This window comes from Carassius auratus, chromosome 20 (genome assembly GCF_003368295.1).
Source record: "Carassius auratus strain Wakin chromosome 20, ASM336829v1, whole genome shotgun sequence".
In the NCBI taxonomy this organism is placed as follows: domain Eukaryota; kingdom Metazoa; phylum Chordata; class Actinopteri; order Cypriniformes; family Cyprinidae; genus Carassius; species Carassius auratus.
This window is the reverse complement of record NC_039262.1, coordinates 7,507,476-7,529,411: the sequence shown is the minus strand read 5'-3', so window position 1 is coordinate 7,529,411 and position 21,936 is coordinate 7,507,476. Positions and strand designations below refer to the sequence as shown.

Genomic DNA, 21,936 nt, shown 5'->3' with positions numbered 1-21,936 from the left:
AAAATACAAAACGTGATGAAGGAAAAACTGCAAAACATCAACACTGGTTAAGACAAATAGATTATGACTGACCAATTTATTCTCATTGCCGTTTCAGACTTGTAAATATTAAAAAAACATAATTGTGAACAACATCTTTTAATATCCAAACTCCTGTCATGTCGGGACATGTGAATGGAAGAATGAAATGCGAATTAAATGAATAACAAATTCTTTGTAAAATCCCAAGGTGGGCATTTAATTATACTGTCATGTAAACCTTAATTAATTTCAAGTTCAAGTACAACCAAAGGGGTGAGCGAGTGAATGTGGAAAGAAAGAGAGGGAGAAAGTACAAGAAGAATAAAGATGGCAGACGAGAGAGTTTGTAATTGAATTAAAAGCTTGGTGACTGTGTGCGTTCTCAGACTTATTCAGTGGAACTAAATATAAATAGCAAAAATCTAAAGTCTTATCGTCATGGAGATATGGAGCTCTTAATGGAGCTCACAGGTCTCAATGTTTTTCTGTAAGTGATGTTTCTCTAGTGCTACTATAGTGGTCTGGCAAGGTAAACACGTCTGGTGGCTCAAGGCCAACAGCGAGCAGCACAGCTCTAAAGTGTGTGAGCAAATTTCTGACCCACTAACCACGATCAATGGAAAAGGGAAGGGTTTAGTAGAACAAGGATGCTGGCTGGTCCAAGGGCATCCAAGGGAAGGTGGACACAGTAAACTAGACAAATAACCACAAAAAAGAGACACAGATACAGGCTCTGTCTGAAACTTAAGGAAGCTAAGCTGCTGCCCAGTCAGTGAGTGACTAAGCAGACATTGTTTCATAGGCTATGAAGGTTGGGGAATAATAAGTAAAACTGCATTTACAGCAGTGTTAGCTCAGCTGTTGTAAAAATAGTTTAGCTGTTCAGTTAACAGTCCACTTTTTCCCCCAAGGAATCAATGGATCACTGTTTTTAACTTCACCTTGAATTGCATGTGCAACTTCACTGCCAACTAGACAGACCTGAGCCAAATAAACACTGTGTTCTTACTCTCACATTTCGATTTTTTCCTCGTTAACCAGTTCATTTGAAAGCAATCCCTATTCTCATATTTAGCTATCTTTAACAGTTTAGAGCTAGAGAATCTAGTAAATATTTAGTCACTAAAATGCAATAATAATACAATAATACAATATATATATATATATATATATATATATATATATATATATATATATATATATATATATATATATATATATATTCAAATGTAAACATGGTAAATCCTGCCTGCACATTCTAAACAGATGAAGACAGTAGGACTTTATAAAAACATTCATAACATCTTTCAAGTTCTACACTTGTGCATCCAACATATTCTACACACAACAAACATCTAAAGTTTCAGCAATGCAGCATAATGGAAGAATCACTGCTCTGCAATAGTGAGACAATGAAAGAATGGAGAGACCGTGAAATTCACAGCGGTATTCATGAAGGGGAAGGTAGTGTCCTTAGACAGCAGCAGTGACTGCAGACTGATTCCTCCATATAGTCCTATCAAACCAGCTGTGAGCTAAAATAGTATTCAGTATTACTGCAGTTACTAACATGATTTTTAATATGACAAATTCACCTCTGTTAAGGCCCCCAGCTTCCTTCCTTTTTGTGAGACAGAACACGCAATCATTTTATAAATATTTGTATTCACCAAATATACAACCATATTAAAGCATGAAGGTGCTGATCTAACAAGATCATCTAACTCTACATTATTGTATTCCCTCTATGCCCCGCCTCTCTCAAACGCATTGTTTTCTACAAAGTCCCTCCTTCTGACAAGCGCAGTCTCCTCTGATTGGTCAACTGACCCTGTGAATTGAGATTGGCCAAACACTGCAAGCACTCGCCTTAAATGTAACGCCCCTTTCCATAATTGTGAGCTTCATGTTTCAAAATAAATGTGGAGACAGTTAATAATGTCCTTAGTTTTACCATCAGTTCAAGCTCGAAAGTGGAACAGAGTGAAGTGACAGACACAGTGATGAAGCTTGTATGTGTTTGCAGTACACAAGACATGGACGGTTAAGACAGCTGACTCCACTGTGTGACTGTCTCTCTCTCTCTCTCTCTCTCTTTCTCACACACACACACACACACACACACATGCATTTGAACAGTCAATAGCAAATACTTAAACTAATAACAAAACATACTTACAGTAGCTGATTCAGAAGCGCCAGATTGTGGGCGCAATGTCAGAAAATGTTCATAAAATGTTCATAAAATGTGTTTCTGTTCTGTAGTAAGATTCTTAAAGATTCCTAAATGCATCTGCTTTCGGAAGGCCAAAGAAAGTGCTTTTGCTTTCACCTAGATACACACAGTATCTCCCTGACATGGCTGCTTCAACGCTAACTGCAGTTACTGAAACCACGCCTTCTTTCTTTGCGTGAACATTTGGGCGCCATTACACAAATATTTCCACATAGTGACATAGACATGTGGGGGCATGTTTTAGGGAGGCGTGGCAGAGTCTTAACTTTGATAAAGAATATTTCTTTGGATTTGAGACTTTAGTCTTTGCTACTTTACAGATCTTTTTTATGCACCAAGAGCTTGTAACACTCCAAAGAGAAAGAAAAAATTTAAATCGCATCATATGACACCTTTAAGAACGGGGGGTGATAAAAGTCCAAAGGCTGATAACAAATACAGGTTAAACAAATACATAAAACAAACTTACACACAGACACATGCTAGAACATGCCTGTAAAGCTGCATTGACACACTTTGCATTGCAAATATAAATAATAAAGTGTTATATAAATAATCAAGACTTGACTAGAACACACACTCTCTCTCTCTCTCTCTCTCTCTAATTGCAATGCTATTACAATGCTTAACATAATATGAAAACAATAAAATTAACGAAACAGATTTTTTTTTTATTATGTATAATGACTTACAATTTCTTTACACTTAACCTGCATGTGTGTGTTAATTAGTTTGACACCCAGGAAGGCAAATGCAGAAAGGCAGAAAAAAAATACATAAATTTTTTGTTTATTTATATTTTTTTAAGCAGTTATGACCCAGTTAAAGAATCTTCTACTCTATATAAAGGATACAAATTCATTAGTAAGTAAACATGCTGTGCTTATCCCATGTCTTTACATCAGCCTTGCTTTCATAAAATAGTAAAAACAAATGTTATCATTAAAAATTAAGAATAAAACTCACAACCCACTCAAATGTTTTTTTAATGAACAAGACTACCGAAACAAGTTTATATAGACTCCTAGAAAAATGTATGAGCAATTCTTCATCTGCAAATAATGATGTCAAGATATAATTTCATTGTGAGACAGGATCATTTTATTCTGTAATTCAAAACTGACAATATACATTTCGTTATGATTACTCTCTGATATCTTCAATACAATTCTAAGTGAATAATGACCAGCCCTGCAGAATAATGAAATTAGACAAGCTATATTCAACTGCTCAATATAAACAATAAATATGTCAGATAGCGGTTACTGCTGAATTAATGTCCTGGCTGCAGACATGTCATAGATCCTACAGGATGCCTGCAAGTCATAAGTCTAATGAGCCATTTTAAGACGTAAAACAATAGGGATAGACCCTTATTCATTGCTGATTTATTTATGGTTCTCAATTGGTGGCATTTTAAATTAACACTCGGGCAATTTTAATCAGAGTAATGAAACCCACAAATCATCAGCTGGAATATATTTAAAGACTACAGAGGATTATGATGAGTTACTTGAGGGAGATTGTTAAAAACATGTTATGAACTGATTTTGTATCCATAGGGATATAACATACATGGATGCGGTCCTCAGTACACCCTGGAAAGTTATTACGTTCCATGGACACAACCCATGCTGTATATTTCTTAAGCGTTAATTAAAAAAATAAATAAATAAAAATTCCAATAATTTAAGCCATGAACCTGTATGGAAAACAAAGGTTTACTCTGTGAGAATGACTCAACTCATTCTGTAAACCTGTTGTGTATTAAATCTCAGTAACTCACCTGATAGAGACATCATTACACTTCAATATAAAAAAAATACAGATATGCCAGCTTCTCTAAGAGTAGTACAGTATGTACGCATACATTATGTATTATGTCTTCATACAGTACACTGCCATACACAGTACATGACCTAGTTTTTACTAAACTAGTTTACCCATATAAACTATCTTTTTTGTATCTGCACTTACACTTAACATTAAAGTGCCTTATATTTTATATTAACATTTTTTTAATGAAATCTTAGTCTTAAAGACTCATTAATTATTAAGTATAATAATTGTACATGTTTTAAAAACTTCTCTCATGCCAGGTTAATGTACAGTGACACCTATAACTAAGTGACCTGCAGGTTAATTTACCTAAAAAAGTATACTGGCTCTAGTTTGAGCATCCTGACAAGTCCAAAATGGCAACACTGGCTGAGCTAACAGCATGAATTTGAGACAAAGCCATTTGTTTTTTTTGCAACTAATGGAAGACATGGGGACTGTTCTGGAAACGTGTTTGAAAAGTCATCATTCTATCAAATCCATGCGGTTAGTGGCAAAGAAACTACAGCACCTGGGCTTCATTCACGAAGTAAATGGTTCATAAAACCATTATAATGTAAAATTGTTTTATTAATGTAAAATCACACTCAAACATCTAGCATGCTATTGTGACAATGACTTGCATGTTTTCATTCTCCACAGTCATATTTCCTTTCAGAGCATTCCTTCTGCAAAAATAAAAATCTATTTCTATTTTTTGGAGCTGAGCTGATTCAAAGTCCTGCTAGGAACATTCCCCAGATGCCTCACGTGTTAGTTGCCGTTATGAGACGTTGCTTCTCACCTGAAATATTAATACTGCTGCTGTCAGAACACATCTGTGCCAGTAGACTGAGCCTGAGGATTTCAGATGAGCCAACCTCATAATACCCACGTGCACACACACACACACACACACACACACACACTATGATTAAATGATCCAATTATGCATGAGGATTCAGATTGGCCATGTAACTTGAAGGGACAAGAACATGGCGACAGGTCAGAACTGACACAATAAATCTCATCAGTCTCAAAAAGTTCTAGAGGGCGACACATATGCTTCATATCTGCTCTCATTAATAAAAGGGTGCAAATGGTTATGCAACACTTTATTTGTGATTAGATTAACTATTCCAAATTCACAAATATTACACATAGAGGTATGAATGTGTATTCCACACAGAAGGCCAACGTTTTTCTGATATGTTGCAAGTATAAAATATTTGAAAAATATATGAGATCCAGAATTATTTGTGCAAAGCAGCATTATTCCGGACACACGAACAGTCATGTTGCTTAGGAATGGGTCAACACTTTAAATAACCACAAATTACAATAGTTACACCACAACAAAGATAACAAGCCCAATCTCTGGCCCCTGGAAGACACCGGTCCTCTGAAAGGGCCACAACATCTATGTGTGTAGACAGGCTCTCTAGTTTATCCTGTCCTTTTAGTTATGCCTACAACTTTGTTTTAAAAAACCTGATCCGTATGTCGAGAATCGCTTTTCAGTTCAGTTGTTGGTGAGGATTTGTACACAAAGGCCAGGATGTTTCTAGAGTCTCTGTTACTGGCATTGTGCGGTCAGTGCATTACACTGGCTGGCAGTTACAGAATGGGCAGCTTAGCATTGCCTTGGTCTCATGTGTCTATAGTCGTGCCGCTGATCCATTAATCCAATTAAGATTTACAACGCTGGCTGAGGCAGAGAGTCTTACCTGTGCAGGAAAGAGTGGATAATGAGGAAATGTTGGCTCTGACGTCATTCACTCCTGCATCACAGAACAAGCTAAGCTTCTTTACACATGGGGAGGTGAAGGAGTGCAATATATGATATGGTAATGGAGGTCTCGATATACTGTAAGAGCTATCAGGACAATCATCATTCACTCATTTTTGACCATATACAAAAGCTTTCTGGCCAGTGACCACATGCAAAGATTATCACCCTACAATCACTGACTGGGTGTGTAAAGCCTAAGGCAAAATTGAAAATGAGAGGAAAATACAGGTAATGTTTGTTTCAAAGCCATGAAGTTCTAACCTTTTTGACCTAAGGTCCTCTAAAAAATATTTTTGAATGCCTCGCCCTCAGAAATTAGTAGTGTCAAAGGATTAATATAATTATGATATATTTCATAAAATGAGGTAAAAAAAAAGAATGGTTTATCATTAAAAACTACAGAAGTTCATTACAGCTGACTATAAAATAGTAATCACGAATAGTAGGATATGAACCTGCAATTGCAAGAAAAAAATGTCTGAGTTGCGAGATAAAATGCAGAAAATCTTTTTTTATTTTTTATTCCATGGCAGAAAAAACAGTATTGCGAAACCTAAACTCAGAATTCAGAGAGAAAAAGTCAGAGTTCTGAGGAAAAGTAAATTTGAGAGATGAAAGTCAAAATTACCTTTTATTTTCCCCCAGGGAAGCAGATTTCCATAAAGACTACTATTTAGAAAAAGGTTTGCATTTTTTTTAACATGAAAAATAAAGAATTGTCAGTTTACATTTTGTTAAACTACTAGCTGGGTTTCAATTAAGGTTAAGCCCCTAAAGTTAGAATAATTGAATATAGGTTAAGTTAAAAAGAATATAAGGCCCCGTGAAGGGATGTCGTCTAGTGGACCACGCCCCTCCGTTGGAGAACTCTTCAAGAATGATGAAATGCCTAAAGCAAATGAGATACATGCAGTGAAAAAAATGTTTTAAAAAGCCATGTCTCAACCCAGACTAGTTTTACAAGCCGTTCTCACCTGACTCCGGGGTCCGTCCTCACCTCACAGTCCGTCGGTACTTTTCCGCAGGCGGAGCTCTAAGCCTTACGTCACACACTATTCAGCCCCGTGGCTTTTGTTAGAAGCGTGCTCCAGCATCGCTGTCAAAGCTCGCTCACCGATCTATCAGTCTCGAGACCCGGAACGACAGGGTTGTGCGGACGCAGAAACGTGCCATATCTTTTGCTTTTGCAATCCACAACCAACAGCTCTGAATTGACCTTAAATATGTCTACTATCGTCTACCGTCAAACAGATCAGGTAGGAATCAAGCTTATCAGCATTGTTTGAAGATTCACGGCGCCTACACGTTTTCTTTATTTATGACTTTTTTATGATTATTTGCTTGTACGTTGCTATTTTGTATTCCACTAACGTTACACTTGTATGTACTCGCGCGACTGCCATATGGTGCATTGTAGTCTGCTGCTCTCTTCCGTCTCTTCATAAACGCATGCGTTGCTCGCATCAGAAAGCTCGCATGAGTTCAACGTTTTGCAGCGCGCAGCAAACCGTGATTTTGTAAATGTTTAATTTAGTTGGATTTGTACATTGTACGTTTAAAATAAGTCTCCAACGAAGCATTGATTATTAAATAAATAATTGTTTATTATTAGTAACGAATAATTAAGAGAATAAAACGTATAGAAAGAAAAACATGGGGTTTTACAGTTAAATCAATTGCATTGTCATCATTAATCATTTATAGTTGTAAGGGCTGAAATATTGCACATTCAGTATTCGCTGGTCAGGCAGTTTATTTAACGTTACGGTCATGTCGTTTTTCCCGTTTAATAATAAAATGGGCTTCATACACTTTTTCTGTCAAATTTGATTGTGCCTTTGTCCTGATTATTGTGTGCTTACAAGGCAAATATTTTTATATTCTTAAAATCAAATAATTATTCTGTACTTCACCGTAAACCAAGGTATAAATGTAATAATAGATTAAAGAAAACCAAGACGGGACAGTTGTCAAGGTTAAAACAGAGTGACTAGTGTGGTTCATAGAAAGCAGACGCACAACGTACATTTTACCTCATTGTTTATCTTTTGTGATGAAGATGGTAAAATAACGACCAGGTCCTACTGACCCAGTTATGGATTTGATCGTAGACTTGGACGAGGGGCTCAGAAATATTTTTGGCTCTGTATGGTGCAAGTTTCATTGTGCGGGAAATACGAGGCGTGTTAATGGACACTTCTTGTAGCCAATCGCATCATGCATGCTGGCCTATCAGGTTTCGTGGATTTAAAGGGGCGTAACCCATAGAAAATGTGTCCTTGCGTATTTGATTGAATACACCATATGGTTTCATACCTTTCATCTAATATCTAATAATTGTACAGTTTAAATTATTTTAGCATTTTCACAGTTTTATTAAGCAGCGGTTCTCAAAAAAATTAAAAACGTTTGTTATTTGTATTTTTTATTTTGTTGCTTTTGTCGCACAAACATTGTGCGCGCTCTCACACAGTACATATAATTTACTGTGGTTTTACACATAAAATCTTTAGTCATATCATATTTCACAATCCCATTTGCAAGTCACAGGAAGCTGCAGTTTCGCTTCTTGCAAATCCTTTTCCGTTCCATACCTCCACATCTGACTATGGATGACCTATGACCTAATTGTCACCGCAGTGCTTCATTTGTAAGGGAAATGAATGCAGCAAATCATGTGCTCCTTAAACTAAGACATTACCTTGTGTATTTTGATACATATATTCTTAAGGGTTAAGATGCTGTTTTTTGTATAGCTCTATTTATTTAAATTTCTTTTTAAAGAAGTACTTAGCTATTTAACTGCCTTTCCTCTGTTGTGTGTTTTGTGGTTGGTTAATGTGAATCACTGGGAGACATTTTCTGTGATGGCCACTGTGAATTAAATCAGCATTCGGTCTCTTTCCCTTTCAAACGTGTTTTTTTCCATATGTTGAACGATTATTACATTTTCCAGTCTGTTCTCATGCGTGAGCTCATCCGGTGGCTCGGTTAGCTCAATGTTTAAATTGTGTTCTCCTATTAACCTTTTCCCATAAAGGTTAGTATTTCATTAGAGAGGGGCAGAGATAAAAACCAAGAAGCCAAGATAAAAACAGTAGCTTTGTTGCCCTTTTCTCTCCGAATGCAATCTATTAATTCACAAAGCAGTTAAAAAATAGAATCTATAAAAAAAGTATTGAACTGTAATTATTAAGATGGAGCAGTCTGCTGCCTGAGTTTTTATGGAAAGAGTAGCAGTGTTTTTTTTTTTTTTTACGTTTAGACCGAGAGAGAATAAATCACTGATTTTGCCAGGTGTTATGTAACCCCCTGGAAATGTGGCTCCGATTTTAGTGCACATCTGAATATGATTTTATGATATTAATTTTCTGCATGCCTTTTCCTCAGCTTCTCATGATCTTGCACAACCATTTGACCATAATGTTATTTCTGTAGTTGCACATCCACTTCCCTTCCAGCGCATTTTGTGCAGATTCACTGTTGTGCAAGCCATTCATTACCTCAAAGGTACATTGAGTGATTGATTTGTCAACTCCATAAAATACATGTTATTATTTATACTTCCAGGGCCAGAAAAATCAGGCAAATATCTAAATGTTAGCAAGCCTGTGTGTTTCTGACTCTGACTAATGTAGTTCACCTTTTTCTTAGAGCTGGATGAGTTCCCAGAGAGAAAGCGTGACTTGCAAGAAAGGGGTCTTATGACGGAGACCATTATAATTACAAATGCTGCCTATTGTCATAGTGTAGACTAAGAGCAGTTTGAATTATATACAAATGCATGCAAGGAACTCATTGTCCTCTATAGCCTAAATTAGATTTTTTTTTTTTTTTGTATGGCCTTAAACGATACATAAGTTGTTGCTCATTCTGGGTTATCTGTTGAGTACTTCTGCAGAGTCAATAGAACAACTGTTGCTGTGTGTTTCAGCCCATTCTCCTCTTTCTCTCTCGCCTCATTGTCTGTCCCACGCTTACCGACTGGGCATGCTGTTTGCTGCATGCCAGGGGGCCAAAAGACTATGCATGCTGTTTGCTGCATGCCAGAGGGGGCCAAAAAGACTATATGCACAAAACACTTTCAGAGTGTTTTCTGCCACCACACATTTCAGTATCTGCCCACCTTTTTTGTCTTTTCACCCTTGACTCTGTCAGTAATTGTGTGAGGATGCTGTGGTTGCTGCTACACATTGAACGGATTCATGAGTCCGTCTGAAGCTGCGAAGTCACCATAGGCTTTATCTGCTGTCTGACCTGTAAATGCCTTGGTTTAAAGTATCAGTCCCCGATTCCATTACAAGTGGACCAACGGCTCTCAGATCAAGGTCACTAGTTAGAAACTGGACAGTTCAGACTTATCAGTGAGTGGAAATGACATGACGCTGTTTTTGTCCTAAAATATGTCAAGGTCATTGCATAAAATATCAGATAAAGTAACCTTTTAATGACAAGACAAATTTAATTCCGTTTTTAAAATGAGGTGTGACTCAAACTTTAATAAAAAAAAAAAAAGTGCATGTATTAAATATCTTTTAAATAAATTTAAGATTTTTCTCAAATATATTTTCTTTGATTTTTTTTTTTCTTTCTAAGGAGGAAAGTGTTTGGATTAATTTATATGTGAGATTTAGTGGACTAAACTCCAGTGTAGACCGTTGAAACAGGAAGGGCATTAGAAAGAGTTCCCATAAAAATCATAATTCAGTGCTTCCGTGGTCTTTTTACTTATCCTAGTGCTTGAAAGTGTTTTTCCAGTGCCACTTATCTCCAAGAGGAAGCATCCCTATGATGAGGTAAATTAAGGCCTAGGATTTTCCGATTGCTGTTTTCAATAATCAACCCCTGAGGAGGATAGAGCAAGAGAGGATGAGCAGATTATCCAAAGTCCTCCACTGCCTTCTTGGAGCATTTGCATCGACTGAGGCTGGAATCGATAAAAGGACATGAGTGGAAAAATACTAGCAGGTTTTCATGTAAAGCATGAGGATTCCACTTATTGGAGCTCATTTGTTTTTCGCTTCTGCATTTTTCCATCCACACACAGCTGTAGCCGCATCACTGTGGGAAGGTGATAAATCCATCAAAATTCCTGACTAAGTACATTTTTTGTTTGTGTGACCATCCTCCGCCCCTAAAATTTGACCTTCTGCTAACTAAAAGGGTTTTGAAAGACCTGTGGTGCATTCCAGAAGCATGTGGGTGTGGTAGAGCCTGGATTAAGGAATCTGTGTGAGTGTTGAAGAAATGGTCTGACCAAGAGAAGAGTTAACAGAGGGTCAGATAACATGTCCTGAGATTTAGGAAGCTTCTTGAATTAAGTCTGTATGAGAATGATTCTATCCAGATTAATTTGAACTGACTGTGCAGCAGGAGTGAAGGCTGATCCCGAATAAGGCACGTGTTTAACTCCATGAAAGCGATCAGTAGCGTAAAGCTGGGTCAGTTTGTGATCGCCAGCGCATCTGCCCTTGGGCAACATGTGAACCTTTCATTTCTGTTAGTTCATTCCAAATCAGCATTAGATGTTGTGGCTATTGACGTGCGAGTAATTGCCATTGATGTGATCAGTGTTCCTGAGATCAGTCATCACAACCCCTTGTTTGTTATTTGTTTTGCAGGTTATAATGCACAATCAACACAGAAAGGGTTTGAGTCTATAGCCAACGGGACACGCAAGGACTTGATTGCAGTCACTCTAAGCCTGAGAGTTTGAGTCACCTCTGACCCCCTGCTGTGCCCACTGGTTGCCTGGCATTGCCTTTACCATCCACTTCATAGTGAAGGAAGATCTTGGCACTCCCATTCCTGGTCCTACTTCACTCGTGCCTTTTTACGGCTTTCCCAAGTAAATTATCTCTCCCAGACGTACGTCATTTGGTATTAGGTAAGTGCATGAATTATACATGAGGCTGACTATTATGCGTGCACAATAGGATGGATTTAAAGTGATTATAGACTCCGACAGCTTTCTAGCCAGCAGCTAAAATGAGTTATACATTGTATTTCATGTGCAGTTGTATGCGTGGGTAATGTGTTTATGTAAGATATGCAGTGTGGGATAGATATTTGAAGTAAAATCTCAAAATTGACTTAAGCATGTTATTGTTTCTGTTTTGCAAAGGCCTAATTTCCAAAATGATTCCCAACGGATATTTGATTTTTGAGGACGAAAGTTTCCTGGATTCCACTGTGGCCAAGATGAACGCCCTTAGAAAGAATGGACAGTTCTGTGATGTGAGACTACAGGTAACACACCCTTTTTTAACCTTATTATTTTCCGTGTAATTATGAGACTGCTGAAACATGACTAAGGGAAGAGGGTGTTTCGTTATATGTGGGTCCTGGATCTTTGAATGGCCTTTAGCCATATGTCGCTCATTAACAAACAAAGCCCAACCCTCTAAGTTCAAAATATTTCAAAGACTTTTAACATGATCTGAACAGATTTAATAGTTAATTCTCAAGGTTATTTTCTTTCGTATCAAAAAAATACTTTTGATGACATTTAAATGACCATGCACCCTTATCTGAAAATCCTGATTTATTGTATGTAAAGTAAAATCAAAATGTATTAAATTACATAAAAAGTGCCTATTTGTTTGTTACGATGTTAAAACAATTAGTTCTGAAAAGAAGTTAAAGTTAAAAGAATAGTCCAAGGTTCAGTACAAGCTCATTGGAAAGCATCTGGGTTGTGCTGTGGTTTATCACAAAAATGTATAAATTTGTAAAAACGGGGTTAACCTTTGTCCTTTTACTTCTGTAGGTGTGTGGCCATGAATTGATGGCTCATCGGGCAGTACTGGCTTGTTGCAGTCCATATCTGTTTGAAATCTTTAACAGCGACCTGGAACCTCATGGTGTGTCTCATGTGAAATTTGAGGATCTGGACCCTGAGGCTGTCGAGATCCTTCTCAACTATGCTTACACTGCCCAGTAAGAGACCATTATACCGCACATTTTCTACCATATTAGTGGCTTTCCAATGTTTTCTGATATCTGCTTTTACTCTCTGCAGATTGAAGGCAGATAAAGAGCTAGTTAAGGAGGTTTACTCTGCAGCCAAACGGCTCAAAATGGACAGAGTGAAGCAGGTAGGTTAATCAAGCATGTGTTTTGTGACCGTTTTACTTGAGAATAAGCTCTAACCAAGTCTATTGTACTTGCTCCCAGATCTGTGGCGACTATCTTCTCTCCAAGATGGATTCCCAGAGTGCCATCTCCTATCGCAATTTTGCCAGCTGCATGGGAGATTGGCGTCTGCTGGGCAAGATCGACAGCTATATCCAGGAGCATCTTCTGGACGTGTCTGAGCAAGAGGATTTTCTCAAGCTACCACGCCTTAAGGTGAGCTGACCTTTGCCCTTTTAGGTCATGTACTAATCTTTATTGTGTTCTTGTGCTTAATACATACTCTTGTGGTCTGGTTTGTAGTTGGAGGTGATGCTGGATGATAACTTGACCTTGCCTAGTAATGGCAAGCTATACTCCAAGGTGATTGGCTGGGTGCAGCGCAGCCTGTGGGAAAATGGCGAACCCCTGGAGCGACTGATGGAGGAGGTGAGCACTGCACTCCACTGTGAGCTCCTCTCTCCGTTCCCTCCCCTCCTCCCCTTCGTAATTCATCCCATTCACAGATCTAACAGGTCACACCAGCCATCTTAATGGTAGAGGTTGGATAGGTTTGTTTTCTCTGCCTTCCATATATATTTTTTTTGTTTCCTCTCCCCTTTCATACTCAAATCACCCCGGGCCTTAAAGAATATACATTTAGGTACAGAACGGAGGGCTGTTACACCCTCCGCAAAGGCGAATGGGTAGTCCAGGTGAGCCAAACTAAAAGCCTCCTGAATGCTCAGTGCTGTGCAGTAACTGCAGCTACTCTGTCTGCTCGCAGAGAGTGACATGACATGTTGCCGTCCCAATGACATCTCTCTCTTCTCTAAACAGGTGTGTGAGTGTTTGAGTGAGTGTGCTTGCTCTGGGAACCAGCACTAACAGTTCTTCCTCCCCACTGATTTATCTCTCCTTAGGTTTATTAGAGCAAACATCAGCAGGATTCTCACAAGACTGAAGAAGCCAAGACTGGGGCCCTCCAGGGTAATGAGTCCGTGAATGAACGAAAATAACAAAAGAACAAGAGGGAGCTGTGGCGAAACGAGCGCTAGGCTCCTGTCCTTTAAACAAATGCACTCACCAACAGTACACAGTTAATTTTAAAATGACACTTCAGTACCACACGTTGAACACATTTACATTTTAAGTCCACCTATGGTAACTCGCATGTGAAGTAAATCAAAGCATGTCACACAGTTGTTCATGCACGCACTTAAAGTACGAAATATTCAAATGATTGGCACACAAATATCGGATGCTTTATGCCACAAAGGCATTTAACATTACATACACAGTATACACCTGAATACTGATCAAGTACGAATGAAAGAAAAGAAACCGAGCGATATGACTTTATAAAAGGCTTAATGATGGCACCTACAGTAAGTTTCATCCTTAATAAAGGAAGTGGGAGCTGGGTGCAGCTTAGAGGGATGTTCTGAAATTGCTCTCAGTTCCTTTTAAACTGCTTTTGGACACATTCCAAGCAAGGATGGGCACAGGAAGTGACAGCAGCAGTCAGTCATGGAAACATGAAACATTACTTTTTTTCTAATTCAATTTTTTTTTTGATATCAGTAAACTATTGTATAAAACACTACTATAAATGCCCACTTTATTTCAGCAGCACCTACTGGTCCTGTTCACTTGGCATTAACACTGTACACAGTTGTTCAAGATAGCTTACGATTTTTACTTCAGATACTTTCTCAATGTGCAAGACACTTAAAACATTGATGCAACCATGCTTTTGCCATTTTATTTCCTTAATATATCTGCAAGTACCCATTACCCATACCCAGAAATGCTGTAATGTTGTTGTTGTTGTTTTGTTCCATTTTGTCCAATTTTAGTGGAATTGTTTTGAGTTATTTGAACTGAATTTTGTATTATATTTGGTTTTGAAAAAAACATTTAAGCTTGAAGACAATCCAAGATTTTTATTTTTATTTTTTTTCCTAAATGAAGCACTCATTTTTGAGCTGTGTTAAGTTGAAAACCCCTAACCAGTGTTGTACTGGAGGTTATGTGATGACGTCTGACTTGACTAACCCCCTCAGCTGAGAGGATGGCTGACAGCCGAACATCCACTGATGGAGCTTGTTTGTCTTTTTCCTTCTGCAAACTTGTTGACAAATGAAGGTTCCCAAGATGCTTTGCGGCAAACAGTATTGTGATCCACATTCTGCTGTTTTCAGTGCAGTGAAAAGTCCAGAAGATCTTTGGAAATGCTCCTGAATCCACAACAACACTGTTCTTATTCTTTAAGAAGCTTTTTTACCAGCATCTTGCAGTGATCAAGCGCTATGGCCCTTCCCTTCTTAACTTTCCTTCTTCCCCTGACCCATGTAGTTGGGTGCTCTGTTGTTTTGGAGACAGCCACATGGGTTCTGTTGTTGCTGTGTGTTTTGCAGGTGCAAACGCTGTACTATTCGGCCGATCACAAGCTGCTCGATGGGAGCCTGCTTGATGGGCAGGCTGAGATGTTCGGCACTGAGGATGACCACATCCAGTTTGTGCAGGTACACAACCAGCGCCGAGCTCTTCTCAGGCTGGACCGCAGCAGACCCGTAGCAAACGCAAAATTTTATGCTAGCAGAGTAGCTGCTTTGTTGTGCTGGGCAGTTGAGTCTGAGCGTTTTGAGCTAGAGCGATCACGAAGTGTGCGTGATAAGTGTGTGGATTGGATTTTAGTACTGCTTATAGTGTGGCTTTACTCTGGGATTAGATTCAAGTTAAAAGAATAGTCCAAGGTTCAGTACAAGCTCATTCGAAAGCATCTGGGTTGTGCTGTGGTTTATCACAAAAATGTATTTCCATATTTCCCTTCTTTAAAAAAAAAAAAAAAGAACAAATCTGGATTACAGTAAGGCACTTACAATAGAAGTTATTAATCTGTTATCTGGAAATGTTAAAATTTTCACTGCTCCAGTATTTTTCCAGAATAACCACAAAATGTAAACAATATGCATGTTCATTTGATTAGTTTTTTTTTTTTTTTTTAACTGCTTGCTAATCTTTTCTGTGTAATTTTATATCCAACTCTGGTGCTATGACAACATAATGACCAAAATGACTGTAAAAGATTTAAGCCACTTTAAAGCTCATTTAATACACACGCTTTAAAAAAAAGAATAATGTGAGAATTTTATAAAAACTCTAAGCTCCATATCCTTTACAAATTGGCCCATTAATTACTAAAACCTAACATTTTTAAAAGTGATCATGAACTGAGAAACCAAAATTTCCTTGATATTTAGACATAATAGGTAATTTTATTGTATAAAACATCTTGTAAGTTTCAGAACTCAAAATGTTCATGTTAGTCTAAAAACAGCTTAAATTGAAGCCAGTCTGCTAAAACGACAGCTTGTGAAATGTACAACTCTATTACGTAATAGTGTAGCTGCTAAACACCGCCTCCACGTAAGAAGATCAGTGCCTGCTTCTACATTGCTGGCTGCTTTGCTATTAGCTTATGCGTTTTTGACCTAAATCACATCAGCGTCCATCTATGAAGAATGTAGGCTGTCAAACATTACACAACTGTTATCCTATTCAAAGAGCGTTCTGATAAGCAGGACAGAAAATAGCCTATTACTTCTAAATAATGTTTTTTGATGTAAAAATTTATAACATTATAAAGGAACCTCAGAGAACATTACAACATAAAAAGCCAGTTTATGACCCCTTTAACAGAAAAGCATGAGTCAAAATAATTTTTGTGGTATTCAGCATTATGCCACAATTGCTGTCTATCGAGCTTAACTTGCTTTGAACCCAGAATATTCCTTTTACCTGATGCAGGCCAAGCATCTGTTAAGTTGTTAAGTCAGACTTACACCTAGACGGGGTCTGGGACTGTGTGAGGTTGTGTGTATTTGGACCATGGGCTCGGAGTCTGTAGCTGCGCTGTGCCTTTGCAGAAGAAGCCCCCACGAGAGAATGTACACCGACAGCTGAGCACCAGCTCCTCTAGCAGCCTCTCCCCTGGATCCGCCAAACATTCCTGCAAGCAAGATTGGAAATACATTGCTTCCGAGAAGACCACCAGTACGTGTGCACCTGTGATGTCTTCAGATTGTCAAGACTTATCTGCAGTTGCTTAAAGTCACCTTCTTCCTCTTTCTCTCCCCACAGACAATACGTATCTGTGTCTGGCCGTGTTGAACGGCGTGCTGTCTGTGATCTTTCTGCATGGGCGCAGCAGTCCCCAGGCCTCCCCCTCGGCCACACCTTGTCTGACCAAGAGCCTGAGTTTTGAGGGCCAGCCATTGGAAGAGGAACCTGACAAGTTGCTGGCACCTATGCACTACGCTCGCTCCGGCCTGGGCATTGCAGCTCTGAATGGCCGACTCATCGCCGCAGGTTAGTTGTCATCACAAAGTCCAAAGAAATCTGTGAAAGGCTCTCTTACTTTCATTAAGCAACTCTGTCTGATTCATTATTCAGGTGGCTACAATCGGGAGGAGTGCTTGAGGACTGTGGAATGTTATGACGTGAAGACCGACAGCTGGAGTTTCATTGCTCCAATGAGGACTCCACGGGCTCGATTTCAGATGGCTGTGCTCATGGTGTGTACATGGTCAAATGGGCGTTTAAAAAATACAGCCTTCAAAAGCACGGTAAAAAAAAAATACTTTTTTAATCCAAACAGGGTCAGCTTTACGTAATGGGTGGGTCCAATGGCCATTCAGATGAACTTAGTTGTGGGGAGACGTACAACCCTAGTGCTGACGAGTGGACTCAAGTGCCAGAGCTCAGGACCAATCGTTGCAATGCAGGTAAAAACTTCACTTGTAGAATTTACAATTCCTGTTTCATTGGTAATTGGCCATAATGTGTATATAAATAAATATCAGTATCTAAAGCTTCAGATTTATCACTGCTTGTTTGACTTTCCTCAGGTGTCTGCTCTCTGAACAACAAGTTGTATGTTGTTGGGGGATCAGATCCATGCGGACAGAAAGGTCTGAAGAACTGTGACGTTTTTGACCCTGTGAGCAAGGCCTGGACCAGCTGTGCCCCTTTAAACATCAGTAAGTCACGTTGACATCAAAAAATATCCCTATAATTGCTTCCACAGGGGTTTAGGGCATTTAAAAGATCACAGCTTAAGCGTACAGCGGGGATTACATTGATAAAAAGCCTGACGGATCTGCAAATACTGTTCTCAACGTTATTTTTGTGCACCTACAGGGAGGCATCAGGCTGCCGTGTGTGAGTTGGATGGCTTCATGTATGTGATCGGAGGAGCAGAATCTTGGAACTGTCTGAACAGCGTGGAATGCTACAATCCAGAAAACAACACTTGGACCCTTGTTGCCCCAATGAATATAGCCCGTAGAGGAGCTGGAGTGGCCGTCTATAAAGGTAAACATAGGACTAATGCTGGGATACGAACATACAGCTTGTAGAAGGAGGTAACTGATGTTCGTCTCTCTCAGGTAAACTGTTCGTGGTGGGTGGCTTCGATGGCTCTCATGCCCTGTGTTGCGTTGAAATGTATGACCCCGCCCGCAACGAATGGAGGATGCTGGGGAGCATGAACTCACCACGCAGCAATGCTGGTGCGGCCGTGCTCAGTGACATCATCTATGCTGTTGGTGGCTTTGATGGAAACGACTTCCTCAACTCAGTTGAGGCCTACAACCCTAAAACAGACGAGTGGAGCCCCAGTGCAGATGCCTTCACCAATTCCTAAGAGCCAGTGGTCAGGGAACCAATGGGGGTGGGGGTGTTATCTCACTCAAACTAACAGGCTTAGTGACGTAATCGTGCTTTGTGATGTCCTGTGTGTATGCGGGAGGTTGGGTGGGTGGGTTTTTGAGGTGGGGTACGTGGGGTCTTTTTTACAGGAGTTACCCATGAGGCTGACTTTTTTCTTTTTTACAGTGTTTAGGAGGAGGTGGGTGGGGGTTGTTTGGGGTTGCCGAAAGCAACATTAAGCCTTTGCATATTGCATACTTTATTTTTGTTGTTGTATATATTGTTTATTTTTTTCCACTTTAAGAAGAATGCCAACATTTATTGCATACTGAGTGTACCTATTTGAGTGGTTTGAATATATATATATATATATATTTTTTTTTTAGCAAGTTGAAGACAGGATTGATTGGTTGAACCCATTAAGGAAGTGATTCAGGTTGAATGTTTGCTTTGTATTTTTTTTTTTTTGTTAGCTCACTTCATTTAAAGCTCCATGCTTATACAAAGCCTTATTTTACAAAACATTCAAACAAATGGCTTTCCTTTTTGTATCATTAGCCATGACATAGGATTACTGTACCAATCTTTAAAGATGGCCTTTTTTTATATTTTTGATACTCTGCTAAGTAACCAATAGATAGTTGGATGAGCTAGTCGACGCACAACCCCATGAGGATATAAACTTTAATCAGTGCCAGTTTAGTAACCCTCACATGCATATAATCGACCACACTTCAGTGCTTCTGCTCACTAGATCTTGTGTTACTATTTATTTAGTTTTGACTGATTCAAGCAAGTGAGGTGATCCTCATGTCCTTCTCAACACCAACATTTTTAATATTTCCTGTGTTGTGTTTAGCGTTTGGAAGCAACAAAAAATTATTTTTGGCTCCATGGTTTAGTTTTTCTCATAACTTGATTGGAGGAGAAAATCCTGTACCACATTTGTTCTGAACCTATATTTCCTTACTAATAAACCATTTCAACCTGTAAAGGTATTGCTGTTTGTGTGTCTCGAAATTATTAATTGCATCTTGTTTTGCACATTTTATCTCTAGATTTGAATTCTGGTATGATTATAGTAAATGTCATATTATTCTGGTGGATATATAACACCACTGATTAGTTGATCCATGAGCTGAGGATCAGATAAAGGGAAATAAGGCCAAAAACATGTTATGTGCCATTAGCCATGATGTTGGATTACTGTATTTTATGGTTCATCGTTTAATTATCAGTCCATTTATAACACAGGTTGATTCTTGGATTCTTATCCAATACTTCATCCTCAGTCAGTTCACAAAAATGTACCTGTCTTAATCCCAGACCAATCGGGACAGTCGTGCTGGCAGGAAGTAGGCCAAAAGCCACACAGGCACAAGGTCTTCGGGAGGGATTATAGGAATTTTCTGGCACGGAATACCCCTTGGACTTAGGCCATGGTCATGAAATTCCTACAACGACCTTCTGGTACTTGAGATAAAGAGGACTGATAAAGACTAGGTACTCATAGCATACGTTAAATATATACCAAAAGAACTACACTCTAAATGGGAGTTTTTGCATTCTACAGCTGGTTTTCCATTGCTGTTCTCTCTCTCTCTTTCTCTCTCTCTCTCTCTCTCTCTCTCTCTCTCTCTCTCTATATATATATATATATAACATGCCTAAACTAGACCTTTTGACCGTTGACCTCCTGCATTTGGTGCTTCTTAAAAACGCAGCGCTAAAGTTACAATAATAATTTTGACTATTAAAAATACGTCTCTAGGTCTTGCAGAGTGTTTTTTTTATTTCACTTTTAAACGAAAAACCATTCTGTGAGAATTCCCCCTAACGTTCATACGGCTGAGGAACGCTTTCGATTACGGTTACTTTCACACAGTTTGTTATTACTGGAGTGGCAAACGTAAGGTTATTTACAAACTCACTTCAGTACATTACTTTCTTCTGAAGTTTATACCTTTTTTTTAGTCTATGAGGAACTCAGACCTTATATGTACCTTGTATGACACAAATAGGATTTGTCTGTCAGCTTGTGGTTTTAAAAACAGTTCTCCGCGCGACACAAATGTTCCGCTCGCTTCTCAGCTGCTGTCGGTAAACTCGTGGCTCATGCTGACATGGAAAAAATACTTAAAAAAAAATTAATAATATATGATTTTCCTTGTCCATCTACAAGTGCCTACCATTAAAGAATTAAAAATACCGCAAATTAATTTAAATACTGTAATCATGTCTTTTGACCTCAATGACCCATGAACAGGCACACCATTTACCTCGCTAACGTCACTGAGAATTGGAGTAATCTCAAGAGGGACATCACCACGGTTCCCATAATCCCATAATGCCTCTCATTTTGTGATGTCACAGTGCTGCCTTACAAACCATAAACCCAGGTTTTATGTGACAAAATTTTTTTAATAAAATAACATTAATTGATGAGCAAATTTTATATCAAAATGCAAATAGATGTAAAGTAAAATATAAATTATTTTTGAACTATTCAAACTTTAATAAAATGTAAACAATATTTATGCAGATACCATTCCACATGAAATCAAAGAAGAAAAAACATCTGTCATAAATGACTGAGGATCATGTTGGTGCTGGTATTTCATATGCAGTGACATTACTTAGAATAAGAAATCACAGCAGCTTATCAGACCTAACAGTGTAGGTGTTATAATTAACTTAGTGTACCTTCTTAGAATCACAGAACAAATTAGTGGATTTGAGCAGCTAGACTGGCACCCATGAAAAATGGGCTTTTAGCACATGACTCACTGTCGCACTCACTACTTACTGAGACTGAGACTCGCAGCACTGACTGTAGTGTGAGACAGCGTCATGAAGTTACACTTCTGTTTCTGAACACATAATAACCTGTTACCACAACAGCTCCTGGACATTAGGAGGATTTCAAGTGGTACAGCAGAAATGTAATTCTGCATTCTTCAGTATAAAACACCAAAACCACCAACAAACCTATAACAATATTTTAATCATCACTCAAACAGTGTATTTTTTCCCGAAAAGGGGGGCATTACTTATAAAGTAAGGTGAATAAATAATCCAAAAAAATAACACACTTAAGAAACATATCAAAGTTTAGAACTACAACATAAGAACTAGGGCATACTTCTGTTAAATAGACTAATAGCCCTTGATGCTTTTGCATAATAAGTCCGAGTCATGTGACTGACACAGAGACTCTGCTGCAGGCTGGTACAAGGACAGA

General features: G+C 38.6%; 1 protein-coding gene across 2 annotated transcripts; it reads left to right on the top strand.

Annotated features, from left to right (window-relative positions):
• Positions 1-6,962: 6,962 nt before the first annotated feature.
• LOC113120746 (influenza virus NS1A-binding protein homolog A) lies at positions 6,963-19,693 on the top strand. Of its 2 annotated transcripts, none has more exons than XM_026290766.1 (15): positions 6,963-7,123; positions 11,489-11,735; positions 11,992-12,116; positions 12,637-12,806; positions 12,889-12,964; positions 13,044-13,217; positions 13,305-13,430; positions 15,401-15,508; positions 16,913-17,039; positions 17,127-17,354; positions 17,439-17,560; positions 17,644-17,770; positions 17,894-18,025; positions 18,186-18,359; positions 18,434-19,693. In XM_026290766.1, exons 3-15 carry the CDS (start codon positions 12,006-12,008, stop codon positions 18,688-18,690), a joined length of 1,932 nt encoding a protein of 643 aa, XP_026146551.1. In that variant the 5' UTR covers positions 6,963-7,123; positions 11,489-11,735; positions 11,992-12,005; the 3' UTR covers positions 18,691-19,693. The 2 variants fall into 2 exon arrangements, with proteins under 2 accessions (XP_026146551.1, XP_026146550.1); XM_026290765.1 differs by having other exon boundaries at positions 11,489-11,754.
• The last annotated feature ends 2,243 nt before the right edge of the window (positions 19,694-21,936 follow it).